Raw genomic sequence first — 17,551 nt, 5'->3', positions numbered from 1 at the left:
ACATCCAACGTTGCACGTTGAACGTACCATCGCATATTGTTCCTATGAACTCGGCTCGTTGTTCATAGTTTGTGCGTTAATGCCCCAAACCTCCGGCCTCCTCCAGTTGCCCGTTGCTCGTTGCTCGTTTCTTGAGGCTAGTCGTAGGTGTGAATGCGCGCACATGTGTCGAACAAAGGCGCAGTCAACCACCCACCTACCCCACCTGCCTGTGCTGTGTTCAACCCCTTGCTCACTCCCCTCCCCTCGGTACCCCGCCCTGCTCCACCAGCTACAGTCCACGCACACGAGCCACAACATCGAGCATTTCAAGTGTGGAGCCGCTTAAGGTTCCCGTTCGAAGCTGGAGCTGGGGCTCTGCTGGCAAACAACAGACACGCATGTGCATGTCCACAACATTAATAATGTTGCCCCGATATTAGCCACGCATATTAACTTTCCCATGTGTCGGTGTGTGTTTCGAGACGCCTATTGTTGTTATGGCTGTGCATGCCTATCTATATATACATATATGTGTATGTGTGTGTGTGTGTGTGTGTGTGTGAGTGTGTTTATGTTTAAGGTAACGATTTAAGATGTAATGTGCACACTTCCTAATTGCTGCTGCTTGTGTTATTGCCAGCCCAAATGTGAAATCAAATGAAATGTATCTTTAAGATACGAATACAGGGAAGTGTTTTTCCAAAGATACAAAAGTAGCTGAGAACTAGGAAATGCCATCAGAGCTATACGAATTATATTAGATAGTATCAATTAAGAGCTACAAAAGTATTTGATAAAATAATAGCGATTAGCGCGTTGCAAAAGTATCTTAGACTTAACTCTGAGAGAAATAATATTAAATAATATCAATCAACAGATAAAAAAGTATCTGCGACCTATTAAATGCAACCACAAGACTATTCTCATTGCTGCTATGGACAACATGAAATTGTATCTAATATAAAATACAAACGTAACTTAGATATATTGAACGTAATTTTGTTTTAAATAATATTTAAAAGATTCAAAAGTATCTGAGAGCTATTAGTTTTTTATATGATATGCAGAAAATATCTTTTAGCTACAGATACTTTTGTGTATGACATATGAAATAACGTGGTTGTTAGCCCAGAGCGCGAATATCTATAAATAGAAACTCTAGAGCAACTGCAATGAATAAAAATATATTTAGATTTTTTTTTTTTCAGTTTCATAAAAGACGGCAAGTATTTTTACATAATTTTTTATTTCCATATCTCTTCCTTTCATCAAGGTTTTCTTTTCATCGTTTGTAGTAGCTTTTCTGCTTTTACCTTTTGTTTTGTTAACAATTTTGTTTTTTTTGTTTTTTTTTTTTTTTTTGCTTTGTTTGTTTATTATTGATTTGCTTGGCTTCTCCAACTATCATCTAAAAGATTCTCCATGATAAACATACGGATGTCCTTATGCTTCTTCTAGTGGTTGTTGTTGCTCTTGTTGTAGTTGCTGTTGTTGTTGTTGTTGTTGCTGTGTTTGCATCAATTAATAAACTTACGCATTAAGCTAACACTAAATACTTTTTACAATAATAATAATAATAATAATAATAATAATAATGATAATAATAATAATAATTATATCAATAATAAGTGTAATAGGGTGATGCGGCCCAGGCCCAGCTTCAGTTCCCGGGGCCAATCCATAATAATATCAATTGAAAACTCATATCGTTAGCTGGATTCATTTTATGTTTTCTATATATATATATAATTTTTTTTAGAGATATATAGAAATTTATATTTGTTTTATAGCTGTTCTTGCATCTGCTTTCGGCTTCTCCTTAGATTTTGCATTTTTGTTTGTTTGTTTGTTTTTTTTTTTTTTTTAATTTTTCTTTTATTTTCCTTTTAATATATATAATATTATATATATATATTTTTTGCTAGTTTTACATTTTGATATTACATTTAATTAGCATTTTCAAATATTGTGTGTGTTTTTTTATATATATTTTTGCTTTATTTATCATTCATAGATTTGTTTATAATAAATTATGTTGCTTAAAAGCTAGGACCACAAAAAAAAAAAAAAATAGTTTACTATGTGTGCTGTTTTATATAGCTTTACATACAATATATATATGCATACGCCTTTCCTTTTTATATATATATACGTCTTTTTATATATTCCGTTTTTTTTTTTTTTTTTTTTTTTTTTTTTTTGTATACACATATATATGTATGTATATATCGAAATATATATGTATATATATTCATATATATATGAACTTAGTGGCTAGAAAACTACACAAGTACATGCCTAGTTACGTTTATGTTGTTAGACAACGATTATAAAATATGTTTATTTATATATGTTTTTATATAATTAAAAAAAAAAAAAAAAAAAATATTAGACAAACAAATTTGTTTTTAATTATAAAAAATGTGCTAATATACAAAAAAAATATTTATATTTTGTTTAGCGCTTTTTTCCACTTTTAAAAAATTTTTCTTTTTGCTTGCTAACACGATTTTTAGGCTACGTATTTGTGATTTTGTTTTTAATGTTTTTCGTTTTATTTTTACTGTTTTATTTTTATACACACATACACATAAATAGTTTATTACAGACAAGACGTTTAGTAATGTGTTTTACTTTTTTACTTTTACATTTTTAGCTTTTCCTTGCATTAGTTAGATTAATAATAATAAAAAAAAAAACATTTATATATTTATATATATAAATATTTATAGATATATATAGCTTTATGTGCAGCGCCCATTCAATGTACATTTAGAGATTTTTGTTTTGTTTTGTTTTGTTTTTGCTTTGTTTTCGCTATAAATTTTTAAAAATAATTTACAAATATTTTGGCGCAGTCGTAAAAAAAGAAGACTAAAACAATAAACAGAATAATAATAAAAACAACGAAACCAAAGCTGAGCAGCTGTTTTTGGCCAAAGGCAGCGCATTTTGGTTTATGGGCTAGGCGTTGCGGCGGGGGTGCGGGGCAGGGCCAGCCAACGACGACGAGACTTCTCCTCATTTGAATTGCGAGAGAGCGAGCGCGCAATGCAGCAGCCCTCTCGCTCGTATACGACGCGTGCTGCTTACGAGTCGCTAGTGTGGCGGAGCGAGATGGCAATAGTGTACGCGCAGTGGGCGGCGGCAGAGACGACGACGACAACGACGACGACGACGACGACGACGACGCGACGACGACGCGACGAAGCTTTGTCATTGCTGCTGCTGTTGTTGTTGTTGTGGTTGCTGTTGTTCTGGCTCTAGCTGCTACTCCTCCTCGTATTGTTGTTGCTGTTGGTGGTGCTGCTGCTGCCGCTGCGTGTAGGTCTTGAGAAACAGCAGGCGCGTTGCCAACTGTTTTGTATATTACCAAACAAGCCCTTCATTTTGCATATTCTGCGGTTCGCTGAAGTTCGCCGAGCTCATGAACTCTGGAGATGCGGTGCGCGGGCCATTTTGTTGTTGCTGCTGTTGCGTTTGGCTTGCTTGTTGCGCATTCTGGGCCGCCTGCTGCTGCTGCTGCTGTTGTTGCTGCTGCTGCTGTTGCTGCTGCTGCTGCTGCTGCGCGGCCGCCTGTTGCAGCAAGTGCTCGGCGGCATTTGGCGGTGGCGGCGGCGGCGGCCCCACAGCCGTCTGCAGCTGCATTGGCGGTGCGCCCGCCTGACTCAGAAATGTTGACTCGGGCGTCAGGCCAAATTCGTTCACCATCGGTATGGGACCACTGTGATCCATTGGCCCACCTGTTTGATTCCAGAAAGAGAGCGAGAATAAAAGAGAGAGAGAGAGAGAGAGAGTGTTAGATATTTGAGCATTTTTTACAGTTTAATTTGTATATATCTTTAATTCTGAGTAAATAGAATTATTTATTATAGGAATTGAAGAGATTAAAGAATTTATTTTTGACTGATTTATTTTGACTGATTGCTGCCAGAAAATTAAAAATCGTTTTAATACTTTTGTTTAATAGAAAATAAGGTGAGTTTTGAGTATATGGAATGTATTTCTATATTCTAAGATTATTTAAAATATTTATTTCTTTTCGAATAACTTTTATTTTATATTATTCTTATCATTATTATTGTGAAATATTTGCGTATCTCTTCAAATAGTTAAAGTTCGTTTGTAATTACAAGTTGGCAAAAAAAAAAAAAGGGTAGGCCATTAAATTAAAATATGCCTAAACTAAATTTAGTTTATCTAAAGAATTAAACATTAATTAAAATACAATTTCTAATTTATATGACTTCAGTTAAATATTCATCTAGAGATAAGCTCAAATTGAATGCCTTTTCAAAACTAACTTATTCAGCCGTTGAATAATATTGTAGATAGTATTGTATTATTGGTAATATATCATGTTATGGCTATATTACCTGGCGCATTGAAGGGCATCGGTCCGCCGGGATGGCCGGGAAAGAATGGGCCGTCGTGCGGATGGAAGGGCCCGCCGTAGCCAAACTCGAATTTAGCGTCTGCAGCAAAGTAGGGAAAGCCGGGTCCATCGTCTAGCCCGCCCGGCGAGAGATTCATGGGAAAGCCGCGCATCTTGCGCGCGCCGCCAAAGAACGGCGGACGGCCCATGCTGGTGATTTGCTTCATGCGACGCTCCTTGGATCGCTTGTTCTGGAACCAGACCTGCGGATAGATGAGCGGAGAGTGAGCAATGTTATATGTTGGATGTTGCTTGTTGTATGTTGTATGTGGTATGGCCAGTGTGTCAGTCAGTCAGTTAGTCAGTCAGTTAGTCAGTCAGCCACCCCCCCCTCCCCTTTGCGACCCCCCTCCAACTGTTTGTTTTGTTGTTGTTGCATTGATGCTACCGCCAGCCACACCGGGCGGCCGTTGCAAAATTAGCCCTAGCCTCGGTCCCAGCTCCGCTCTGTACAGCGGATCGGGGCATTTTACGAGGTTCTGCATCGTTTCGGGTGCTCCAGAAGCACCGTGCACAGCATGCCAAGTAATAAAATAAAAACATATTTCAAAATTTTTAGTGGCACCTTTTCGCATTTCGCTTTTTGCCCAGGCCGCGCTTTGTCTCCTTTTTTTTTTTCTTTTTTGGTTTTTGGTTTTGGGCTCATCGCTTTTAATATTTTGTGTTGTTGTTTTTATTTTTTTATTTTTTTTCATTTTTTTTTGTACTTTTTGGCATTTTAATATTCATATCTTGGACGCGTTTTTAATGATCTTCTGCTGGCGGTCAACGAAACTGTTTTCAACTCGGACTTGAACTGATTTCTGTGCTGTGCTCTTTGCATTTTAGCGATGGCAAAGTTTTCTCAATGAAATGATTTGATTTATGTGTTTGGTTTTTGTGTTTTTCTTCCTTTTTCAGCTTGCTGTATTCTGTGTGTCCTTTCCGTCCATACGTCCGTCCTTTTGTCCGTCCTTCCGTCCGTCCGTCTGTCTGTCTGTCTGTCGTTCTTTATATATTTTTGGCAAATAGTTTCCAATGAATTTGGCTTAGATTCTGCGGATTCAGCGTCTGGGGGCCTGGGCTATGGCCATGCAGCAGCATCATCAGCAGCTGTTGTTCCCGTTCCCGTTCTAAGAGGCAATTTAAGCGTGAATTTTAATGATGAGCGCCGACGTCGCCGTCGCCGTCGCCGTCGCCGTCGTCTGCAGTTCATTTGAATTTCTGAGCATTTTTATGAACTCAACTCGGCCGAAACCTACGCCAGCCACAGCCACAGCATAGACATGCATATCAGCTGGGGTGCTCTGTCCCAGCCACTGCCCCACACACACACTCTCCACTCTCCTCTCCCCACTCCCCACTCCCCACTCGCCACTCTTCACTCAAGAAACTGACATTTTGTGGCACAACGAGCACACATTTCACTAGAAAAGCCTTTCGGCCTGTGAGAACTCCAATTTGAGCATTGAGTGCGGCTGTCGGCGCACAGGATGCACACAAAAGGAAGTAACACGCTGTGCATGGCCTGACACCCAACCTGGCCACAGGCTCCAGCTCCAGCTCAGATCAGCGTTTGACATTAAGTCCGAGTCCGTGTCGAGCAGTTGGTCAAGCGTGTGACTCTCCTGACAGCAGCGCTGAGCTCGAATCTGAGTCGGAATTTGGCTTTAACATTGACTTTGACTTTGACTTTGAGTGTCGGCTGAGCATTAGCCACATTCATGGCAGGCAAGAGCTCGCAATGAACTGGAACTAGTTCAGTTGGATATTGATGAGCTGCAGTGGATCAATTTGCGGATAAAATTTGAGCTAGTTCAGTTACTGCACTGACGACAAAAAGTGTATAAACACTAAGAGGAACTGGTTCCTTTTATGATGATGAGCTGGAACTAGTTCAATTGGCTTTCAGCGTAATAAATTAGATTTGCATATATACAAATATAGATTTGAAAGCCTATGTGCTGAGCATATGATGAATTTGAACTAGTTCACTTCACTAACCACGGATCGCTGCAAAAATTTGATAAGTTTTTTTGCTAAGCAGGTTCCATTTATGCTCATAAACTGGAACTAGTACACATTCACATATTTATATATAAGTATATGTATGTGGATTTAAAAACCTATACTAGTTCCATTTACTGCACTGAGCATATGATAAACTTGAACTAGTTCACTTTCCCAACTACAGATCCCTGCTAACTTGATGACTTCTTTTGGCAAACACTAACAGGAAATGGCTCCATTGCCATTAATGAACCGGAACTAGTTCCATTTCGTTTTTTTGCTTGTGTTTACTAGACGTCACATTTCAATTACTTGGAAACCGCAAGATAATAAATAAAACCGCATAGCTGCAGACCCTGCACCCGCATTGGCCATCGCCCAAGGCAAGGTACGTGGCACACACACACACACATACATATGTAAGTGCGTGTGTGTTTGTTTGCTTTATTTTTGCTATTTGCCCCTTCTGGTCCCTGCGGTCACACAATTTTTCATTTTCATATGCGCAACAACAATGAAAATAAAGGAAAACTAAATTGAGCGAAATACAAACTAGAAAATGGGCAGCGAATGGGGGCAGGGCCAGAGGGTGGGCAGGGAAAACAGAAGCAACAACTCTTTTCTAAAATATGCATTTACAATAGTTTGTTATTTGGTATTTGTTTTTACCGCAATGTTTCCATTCTTCTTTTTTTTTTTTTTTTTTTTGCAATTTAGCTGAAGCTTTAGTATTTTCTGTTTTTTTTTTCTCCCACGTTTTTTTGTGCTATTGTTTTGCTGCTCGACAAAGAAAAACAGCAACAAATGGCAAAGAAAATGGAGGAAAGCGAATGAAAAAAGAAATAGAATAATGGCAACTGTGTGTGGGCGTTTAGAGTGGAAAATGGTGGGCGCAGTGGGCGGGGCGGGGCACTCAATGGAGTGCGCTTAACAGTCATCGACCGAGCTATAGCTAGAACCAGATCCATTATGAACAGCGCACAGAAATATGTTTATACTCTATTGAAGCTGCATGGAAATTGAATGGCTTGGGAATGGATGTAGCTCGTTATACTTCGAAGCCATTGAAAATGGGCGTGGCCATTGAATTTGTGTGTATTTGACGGAAGGAGGCGTGGCATATCCAGTACAGTATTATATAGAGGCTATATATAGAGAGAAAGATAAGGATCAACAGCCAAGTCAATCTAGCTATGCTCGTCGGTCAGACCGTCCAGCCTTCTGTTCGTCTGTCAGTTCGTTCATCCCTCAGTAGGCTGTCCGTCCGTCTGTTTATCCGTCAGTGTATTCGTCTATCTATCCTTTTGTCTGTTCATCTGTCTATCCGTCTGCCCATTCGTTCGTCACTTCGTCTGTCTGCTCGTTTGTCCGTCTCTCTGCACATCCGTCCTTCTGCTCGTATTTCAGAACCTTAAAGCCTCAATATAAAAAGCTCTTAAGAGTAATGCCCCACTATAAAGACTATGGTATAAAGCCAATGCCACTTGAGTTCTTCTGTAACTGTCTTACATATGTATATATTAAAGACATGGATATAGATCCAGCTTAGTTCTGATGTCTCTCCAAGTTCTGCTTTAGGGACTCGCCATATTTCAAGGTTCACTAAAGAATATTCCAACTTCAGCATATTCCATCATTTATTTCCTATACATTATACACTTATACATATGTTTTTAAAATTTCCCTTAAGAACCCTTTGCAAATTGCGCTCCTTATTTCGTCTGTCTGTGTGCGTCTGTGACTGATCGAACTTTAATTTTGAGACTGGCTATCTGATCCTGACGTTCGACGTGCGCCTCACAAGAGCTCTCTGGGCTATGCTGTGTTCCGATATGTTATGATATAATATGATATAATGCGCTGCCAGCCAAATTGTTGGCCGTTTTGCGGTAATTTGGACAGCGCTTATAATATTTTATTTCCGCACTTGAGAGCGGCAATTGGGGAAGTTGGGAAGTCGGCCTGTTGGGCTGCCGGGCTATGGGGCACTGGGGCTGTCGGGAACGAGGCGCAACAAGAGATGAGAAATTTGTTTTCAATTTCGTGTAGCTTTCAACAAATTTGTTGTTTGAGGCGCAGGCGGCGGCCAAAGCTGCGGCCGGGTGCGACGGGGCGGCACTGCTCGCAAAACATTTGAACATTTAGTTAAATTATAGGTTAGGCCCTGACATAAAAGGGCAAACAACGTAACATAATGGCCGTGGTAGCAATCAGGCTCTCAGTCCGCGCCCCCCTCGCCAAGCGAAACATAACAAAATGATTATTGCGCTTTTGACTCGCTCGAACGGACCAACTGGAGGGCAGACGATGGGGCGAGGGGGAGCGCGTGGGGGGCCGAAGTAGAGCCGATGGCAAGCTTGGAGGGTATGTGGATAAGGTGGCCCTGTTGTTGGCTGGCGGCTGCCACTTGGCAGCTCCTCGGCTCGGCGTTGTGTTGAAAATTATAGCAAATTATGTTAAACGGCAGCTCCTCGGCGCGGGTGGGGCTCGGGTTCGCCCCAATCGCCCCGCATTGGCCGCCGTTTACCCCCGCGCTGACCCCGCTCCGTGGCCCCATTAAAGAGCTTAACATATAATTTGTGCCAGCGCTCAGCCAAAAGTCAAAGTTGCTTCATTGTGACCCGTTTGGGCTCTGGGCTTCGATTTCAGTGCCTGCCCGCCACATTTGGGGGCATGCGGCATGCGGCATGCGGCATACTGCAAATGTGTGTCACGTATTCGCGCGCTGATTGACATGATTTGGCTGCGGCTCCATTTCCAATGCGATATATGAGCATGCGGCAATCAGCACTCGGCACTCGGCAATCGGCAGTCGGCAGTCGGCATATGAGCAATCGACCATTCGAGCATTTAGATTAAGATGCTCATCAGCGTTAACCCCTTGTTGCCGCCGGCTTTCAGCAGCTGCAACTGTATTGGTATGTCTACGATCGGATTATCGTTAATAGCTCACGTCAACTATGAACTATGAGCTAAATCCAATTTTTTTTCAGCATTAGTGCAACTGCTCTAGATTTTCTCTTACTCTCTCTCCCTCTCCCTCTCCCCCTGTCTCGGTGATATTTTATTTACTCTGCGTCTGCGTTAATGATACGTTTCTCTGTACAACTGTGTGCACTTGCGTTTCATTAGCTGATTTTTTGGGCTATTGTTGGCCCGGCTGGAACCTGCTGAGAGGCCGTGACTGGGCATTTCTCGTAGCGCCTGTCACGCCCCCATCGCGGCAGTACACGGACTACCAGCTAAAACAAAAACTATCGACTACCGGCCACAGCTGCTGTACGATATACATAGAGATATATGTCGGGGTATCTATATACTTGTAGAGACAGGCGTGAATTGGCTTCGAGTAAGAGTTAACAGATAATTAACTTTGGCTGCTGCTGCTGATGCTGCTGCTGCTGGCCATTGGTAGCTGTTGTTTTTCCCATAGTTTAGTAGGTGTTGCTGCCGCTCATCAGTCAGCCTCAAGTCGAGGTAGCTGCTGAGCGGCTCCTCGGGCTGCGTGACAAGGCAATTCTCGCTTAACCCCAGATGAAATGGTCTCAAATGTTGGTTTCGATTTCAATGTGAATTTCAGTTTGTGTGTTCTCTCTCTCTCTCTCGCACTCTCTCTCTCTCTCTCTCTCTCTCTGTCTCTTTATTTGTGGCGCCTGGTCGCAAGAGAATTAATAGCCAGCTGATGAGTTGTTGAAATTATAATTTTCAGATTCGCCCAGCTCGGCCCTCCCTCCCTCAACCTCCTGGCTGGCGTATATCAATATCTATGTATATACACTACCATTTTCATGAACTCAGCTGTATATATGTGTGTACATACATTGAGAAATTCATGCCAAGTCATGCTTGGCCCAGGCGCCGCCTAAGACCCGGCCACAGCCTCCAACTCCAATTGTAAGTTTGGCCAACTCCATTTTCAGCTTGTGACCTCCAGTGTCTGTGCTTTGCTTAGCGGCGAGCTCTTCACATCTTGTTCCATGGGTAAATGCGTTAAATTAGCCGCTTTTGTGGCTCTTTTCAATGGGGTTTGTTGCTGTTGTTATTTGTTTTGGCCGCAACGAGTCTAATTGTTGCTTTCAAATGGCCAAAAGCCTGGCTCTTGCGGTTGCCGCTCGCCGATAACATAATTAGCCACGATCAACAGATTCAAGACTCTTTTTGTTTCATTAGATTTAGTTTTTATTTTTTGTTTATTTTTGATTTTCATATATTTTTTATTTGGTTGTCCATAAAACGTGAAATGCAATCAAACAATTTCCGCTCAATTAATAAACGCGTCGTTCACCGAATCTTCGACTAATTAGTGCAGCAATTTTAACGCCACTTTCAAAGAAACAGAGAGGGAGGCAGAGAAAGAGACCGAGACGGGTTTGGTCAAAGTGAGGGCGGGAGAGCAACAAAAATTTGTCAACTTCCGTGGCCCAAAATGCAAATCGACAAAAAAAAAAAAAAAAAAAAAAAGGAAAAAAAAAGAAACCGACAGCAATAAAAATCAGAAAAAAATAAAACTTAACCCAAAGTCGAATAAAAAAATTATTATAAATCGTCGCTGCGATAAAACCAAATGTAAATCAACTCGAAACGCGCTCGAGATTCGTATGTTGACAAATAAACGCCTCTGCGAGCGGCTCGTCTGGGCGACACTTGACAAATGCCTCGCGGCGACAGCGCCGCAGCACCGCAGCGCCGCAGCGTCTCCCCCACATCCGCCGCTGGCGTCTAGCGGTATCTCCGCACAGATCGTCGCCGAGTGGCGCCAGTCGAACGAACGCACGCCACATTAAGCGGGGCTCCAGCTCGAGCGGTCATCCGTATGATTTGCCTCCCGCTGGCCCGCCGTGCTCCCGCTCACCTCACAGCTCTCCCTCCCTCGTCCGCTTTATTTGTTTATAATTTTTCAAAGCTTAGTTTGCTCGACGTTGGCGTAAATGGAGCACACGCATTAAAAGAAAAGCCGAACGACTCCAAAAGCCCCAAACACACAAGACGAAACACCGAAAGGGCAGCCAACTGAAAGTCACACGAGCCGTGGCCTAATGGCTGATCCATTTGGCCAAGTGCTCTGGTATCTCTAGCTGCAACAGGTTGCACGATGCGATAGCCAAGCTCGAGTCGTGACAGTTTGGATCGCCTTCGGCTTGCCGGAAGTTGCGGCCATGTCCACGGCTTGGTTTTATTTTCGGATTTTATTATAACAGATTGAAGATCTGGGCATTTCATTTATTTACATTTTATTGTTGACAAATCGAGTGTGAACAAGCTTTTCAAATTGAATACTGTGGCAAGGCTGAGAGTTGATTGAATGCTTCGATAGATAGATTATCAGCAAAAAGATTATTGAGCAAAACTTTCTTTATAAAAAAAAAAATAATAAAAATAATAGATGAGATTTTTCCCTCTCTAAACAAAAGTACACAGAAATAGATGTATGAAATAATCATGTACATAATATTAAAAGAAATTTAATGGAAGCTGATTTGAATACTAAATAAAAATAGTGAGCATTAGGTGTATAAAGTAATCATGAAAAAAAATTCAATAATACTTAGTTTAAATACTCGATCCTAATCCTCAGAAAAGTTCTATGAAAACTGTCTTAGATGCCTTTTTCAAAAATTGAAATAAAACGTTCCAAAGGTAAACAAAATCTAAATTTATTTTATTTTTATTTTATTTTGTTGAGAAATAAAACTGAGTTTTAAGGAAAACAAATTTTAGAGCTCGAGAGATATGGAAAATATGCAATATTAAGGGAAAGCGCGATGGCTGAGCTATTCATAAAATGATAATATATACTATATACAGTCGAGTCTCGATAATTTGTAGCCCGTTAAATTAGAATCGCGATAAATCGGAAAAATATTATAAAATTGAAAAAAAAAATAAAATAAAAATAAAAAATTACTATCGATAATTCTCGATAATTTAAATTTTTATGTAAATCGTAAGAAAAAAACTTATGCCCTTGCCATATCGAACTATCGGAACTCGACTGTATAATTATATATTATTTTCAGTATTATTTTATTTGCAATAGGCATTTGAACTATTCAAGCCATTGCTCTATTTTCAAATTGATATCAGCTCAATGATTGCTAAAGCTGGATTTGTATTTCATGTTAGTCTCGAGCCGCCATCAAGGCGCAGCCAATGTCGACACTCGGCCTTGGCTGGCTTTGGCACATCAGGCCTGGCCTAGGCCTATTGTCACACTTTGATGGCGCCGCAATCGGCCGCCTTGATCGGCATCAACTTGTCGTTAACAGCAAAAGTCGCACGCAGCCGGCGAATGCTGCGAATGCTGCGAATGCTCGACGAGCAGTAGTCAAGTAGCATTTGAGCCGAGCTACATACAAATTGACTTGGGCCATTGGGAGTTGGCCAACAAATTTGTGAGCCTATAAAATCAAATCAAAAACTTTTGCCTATTATTATTATTGTTTTTATTTCGATTTTTTTTCTGGTTTTGTTTTACCTTTTTTTGTTTGTTGATGATGTTGTGATAGCTATTTGGCTATAATGCTCAAAACATGCCAATGATTTATGTGTGGTGCGGCTTTTGTGGTTGCTGCTGGTTGTCTTGGCTTGGCCACTTAAGTGGCCAGTGGCTAAGTTGGCCTCTCTCACTCTCATACACCGTGTATGCCACTCTCTCTCTCTCTTTCACCCCTTTGGGCATCTTCAGCAGCAGCAGCAGCAGCCGCTCACCTGTCATGTCAACGAGTTATGCCTGCCAATCGCAGCAGCGCCTCAAATTTATGCAAAATTTCTCTCCCAACCCCTTGGGCCTCGGCCATCCCCCCCCCTTTGTCAAGTGGGGGGCGTGTCAGGGCTGCCCCGCTGTGCGCTGTCGGCAAAGTTCTAAGCAAGTTTTTGTGTCACGCTGCTTCTGTCTGTGTCTGATGCTGTGGCATGTTGTTCTTGTTGATGTTGTTGTTGTTGTAAAATTTATTATAAGATGTGGCGCATGCTGGGCAACAGCCGAACGCACTGCTGGCCCAGAAATCGGCTACAGCTCAACTGCTTGGCGTTGACATTTTCGTTAGATGTTGCAGCAAAGCCAAAAGCAAATGCGGACAACAAATTGCTCCACGTTCTGTGGCAACTGTGGCAACTCTTTGATGCCACCAGGCACAGATCGAATTACCAAACGAACATCAAACATTTCTAGCCCCCTCTCTGTCCATCTGCAGCGGCGCTGAAGCCGCTGAGGGCAGATGGCCGCACATTTTGGGCGCACCGCATGCATTTTCCTGGTAGTTGCAGCTGACTGACAACTTGTTATTGGATATTGTTGATTGCAGTAACAGACAAGAGACAACAGACAAGAGACAAGAGACGAGCGGACAAGCGGACAAACAGACTACAGCAACAACAAGTGATTCAGCTGTCAGCTGCTTGTCACTCGCAAAGTTTTTAAAGCCGCGCAAAAAGTAAAAGAGTGAAAGAAAAAAACCAAAACAAAAATCAAAATAAGAATTAAATAAAATTGAAAAAAAAAAAAAAAAACAAACAAATCAAAAACAACAAAAATGCAACATTAATGAAGATGCAAAAGTTGACAGCGCACAGCTGTGTGTGTGCGTGTGTGTGTGTATGCATGTGTCTCTGTAAGCTGCTCGAAGCAAGGCGATTAAGTCAACGTCAGCGACATCGTCAGCAGGCGTCGCCTCCTCTTCAACTTGTTGGCATTTGTCACTTTCGTTTAGATTTGAAGAGGGCAACAGCAACAGCAACAGCAGCAGCAGCAACAACAACAACAACTGTTGCCCATAAAGAGGTGTTGATTGCGTCACACTTGTCGCGTTTAAAGACTCAACTAAAAAAGACGCGACACGCCGCCTAAATATCCTTTAACTGTAACCAATGACACATCAAAGGCGGCACAGCCCTTGCCTCTACCTCTGTCTCTCGACCCCTACCCCTACCCCTACCACTACCCCTACCACTACCCCGACCGCTGCCTGTGTCTGTGTCTGTGCCCCTACAACGGTTGCGCATGCGTAATCCCCGTTAAATGTTTCATTTTCCATCGTTTTTCTTGTGGGAAACGCAACGAGAGCTGAGCACATTCAACATCTGTGTAGAGGCTCTAGCTGTGCGTGTGCATTTGGGGGCGTGGCATTGAGAATTTGTAAGTCAAACCTGTTGAAAATCGAGAACAAGGTGCATATCAATGCGCTGCCACAGCGCTAATGATGTTGTTGTGTTTAATGTGGGCCTGCATATGCTGCGGATATCCCTGACAGCTCAACAGATGCGAGTCAGTCCGACGGACAGCCAGCCCAGGGATATCAATTGCAAGCCCATAATATCCTGTCATCGGTCTGGCAATGCCTGTCAATGCATTGCTCTACCAACTCTGATCACATTGTGGGAGAATCTATTCAAGCTGTTGCCACTCTCCTCAGCTAGCATTGCTATAAACTTTAGTAATGCTCCATGTTTATAGCTCTTATGCTGCTGGGCGTTTTGTTAGCCTCGAGACACGACACACGCGACATCTCAACATGCTCGCTTGCAATTAATGAAGTCGACTGCGGCTAAGCCGTCATATGGCAATGGCTCATCTGCCGCGGCGGCTGGCTAATCATGGCCTGGCATATTGCCTCTATTTCCACATTTCCGTGTCAGCATTTTCACGTAGACTCTCCAACTGGGCCGTAATTGGCCACAATTGCATCGCATGTTAGCTAACATTTGCATTTTACATGGCTGTTAGACGTCGCGCGCCGTTCTCGGCGCTTCTCATGGCAGGCAGCAACAAGCTCGTTAAGGTTTTTAAACGTTTCTCTCTCTCTTTTCGCTATTCGCTCTGGCCGTTTTACCTTTACCCTCCGCTCCCTCTCTCTCTCTCTCTCTCACTCTCTTCCTCTACTCTTTTAATGCCTTTAGGACAGCCCTTTTATTTCGGTGGGCGTTGCGATGCAGCTTTTTGAGACTGAAGAATTTCTCAGCAAACATTTCACACACATTCGAAGATTTGATATATATATATATATGGATGTATATTTGTATGGACACTAGTTGCTTTTAAGGCTCTTTCTTGTGTTTTTATTTTCATTTTTATTTATTTATTTTTTATTTTTTTTATTTTTGCAGTTGGTTCAGCGCAATGAACTTCCGTTTTTATGCGCGCCCCCGCCTTATAGACGCTATAGACGCTTTTGCGGGGCCGGCATTAATTTTATTTTTATTGTATTTGGTTTGTTGTTTTTACTGACATTTTTTCCATTGTTTGTTGTTATTGTTGTTGTTGTTGTTGTCGTTGTTCGTAAAACCACAGCGAAAGAGCAGTGCAATGAAGCGTTGCAAGGCGGCAACCACGACGTTGAAATATCGCGCCGGACTATTTTTTATGATTTGGCTTTTAAAAAATGTTGAAAACAACAACAACAACATCAGCAACAGCAACAGCAACAGCAACAGCAACATCGTCAGCAACAGCAACAACAACAACAACAAAAACTGGCTCGGGAGCCGCAAGTTTGCTTTAGTTTAAACATTTGCCACTCGAAACGCGCTTAATTTATGCGTTTTTTATGCTGATGAAACGCAGACAGGAACTCGGCAAAACTAACCACGTCAAACCAAAGTCTCTGTCTTAGTTTTTGTTTTTGGTCATTCTGGGGGCCAGCCGGGCCGAGCCCCAGCCCAGCGTACCTGAAGACAAATTCGGAATCGTTAAAGCGCAAAATTGAAGCGTTGAAATTTTGAATAAAAAGCCAAGTTGAATCTCTTGTAAGCCGAAACACAAAGTTCACTTTTAAGAGAGATAATACCTATTCGGCTACCTCTAGCCACATATGCAAAATCTTAGAAACTCTTTTCAAAAACTGATGCAGATTGCATATACCCAAGATATCTTATTGATCTCGCTTCGAATACTACAATGATCCCTCCTCTAGAACTTCCCCTGGTAGTTAGAACTCGTTGAGGACTCTGTAGAGTTGACTTCCCATTGGTCCTTTGTTTTAGATACTGGATCTAGCGAATACATAGATATGCTGCAACTGACAGTTGTTGGCTACGCCTGAGCGTTCGTGCAAACCACCTAGCTTGAGCTGGGCCTAGGCCAGCAGTTGGAGAAGGAAAACTCACCTGTATCACGCGCATGGGCAGTCCCGTTTCCTTGGCCAGTTGCTCCCTAATATGGCGTGTCGGTTTCGGTGTCTGATTGAATGCCGTTTTCAGTACCTCCAGCTGTTTGGCCTTGATGGTGGTGCGGGGTCCGCGTCGCTTCGAGCCGTTGGCATCGTCGGGACTTTTGTTCTCCGCCTGAGAATCGCCGCGTCCATCGGGATCACCGTCCAAGGAGCCCTGCAAGCACCAACGAAAATGATAGTTAAATAAGTAACATATTTCGATATACATACATATATGTCTATATGGAGTGTATATAAATGTCTATACAGATATGTGGTCTGGAGCGAGCTGCTCATAATCATTTGCCAATCATTAATCAAAAGGGGCTGACGTCGGGTCTACAAAGTGCGGCCCGCTTTCCCACTCCATGGCACTCAATTCCATTCATTACTTTGTCTGCATGCATATGTATTGGATCGAAACGGAAACCTGTTAATGATGCAAGCCAATCCACTTCACTACACACTACTCCACTCAACACACACACACACACGCAGACAGAGTTAGTTTACACTTAGCTCCCCACACACACATTCGGTGTTTATCAAGCGAACTTACCTGATCGGAATCGTCATGCGTATTTTTACTATCGGTGCTCATGCTTTGTACTGATATATCCGAGGTGCCCAACGGTCCACCCGCTGAGTCTGGCCCATTCGGTCCAAGCACGCCCAATCCCAGCGCCGGTCCACGCAAATGTGGCGGATCATCGTCGTCTTCGTCTTCGCTCGCCGAGCCCATTAATGAATCTGTGCGAGAGATGAAAGATTATGAGTTTCTCTTTACCCTCTTTATACATCTATTGATGATATACATATACATATATGTATATATATATACACATTTATGAATATGTAGCAGAATGCAAATGGAAGGAGCTCTACAACGAATTGGAAACGTATTCTACAACAAATTGTTGTACAATGAAGGCCGAGAGCCACTTAAAATACAATTGCAATAAATAATATTTGTGCTGGGCTAAGCCAAAAACGACGCCCC

At 42.0% G+C, this 17,551-nt stretch overlaps 1 protein-coding gene across 1 annotated transcript in view; it reads right to left on the bottom strand.

Moving 5' to 3' along the window:
- Positions 1-2,489: 2,489 nt before the first annotated feature.
- The window catches only part of LOC6584159 (LIM/homeobox protein Lhx1), a 63,763-nt gene continuing 48,701 nt past the window's right edge, over positions 2,490-17,551 (bottom strand). The window contains exons 4-7 of the mRNA XM_002009781.4: positions 17,111-17,301; positions 16,508-16,726; positions 4,359-4,620; positions 2,490-3,725 (exon numbers count right to left, since the gene is read on the bottom strand). Coding sequence (XP_002009817.1) covers positions 3,352-3,725; positions 4,359-4,620; positions 16,508-16,726; positions 17,111-17,301 — 1,046 coding nt within the window. The 3' untranslated portion in view covers positions 2,490-3,351. The remainder of the gene's footprint in view (positions 3,726-4,358; positions 4,621-16,507; positions 16,727-17,110; positions 17,302-17,551) is intronic.

Source organism: Drosophila mojavensis, unplaced genomic scaffold (genome assembly GCF_018153725.1).
Source record: "Drosophila mojavensis isolate 15081-1352.22 unplaced genomic scaffold, ASM1815372v1 contig_136, whole genome shotgun sequence".
Lineage (NCBI taxonomy): Eukaryota > Metazoa > Arthropoda > Insecta > Diptera > Drosophilidae > Drosophila > Drosophila mojavensis.
Note: the sequence above shows the minus strand (reverse complement) of the source record. Positions and strands in the feature narration are given on the sequence as shown.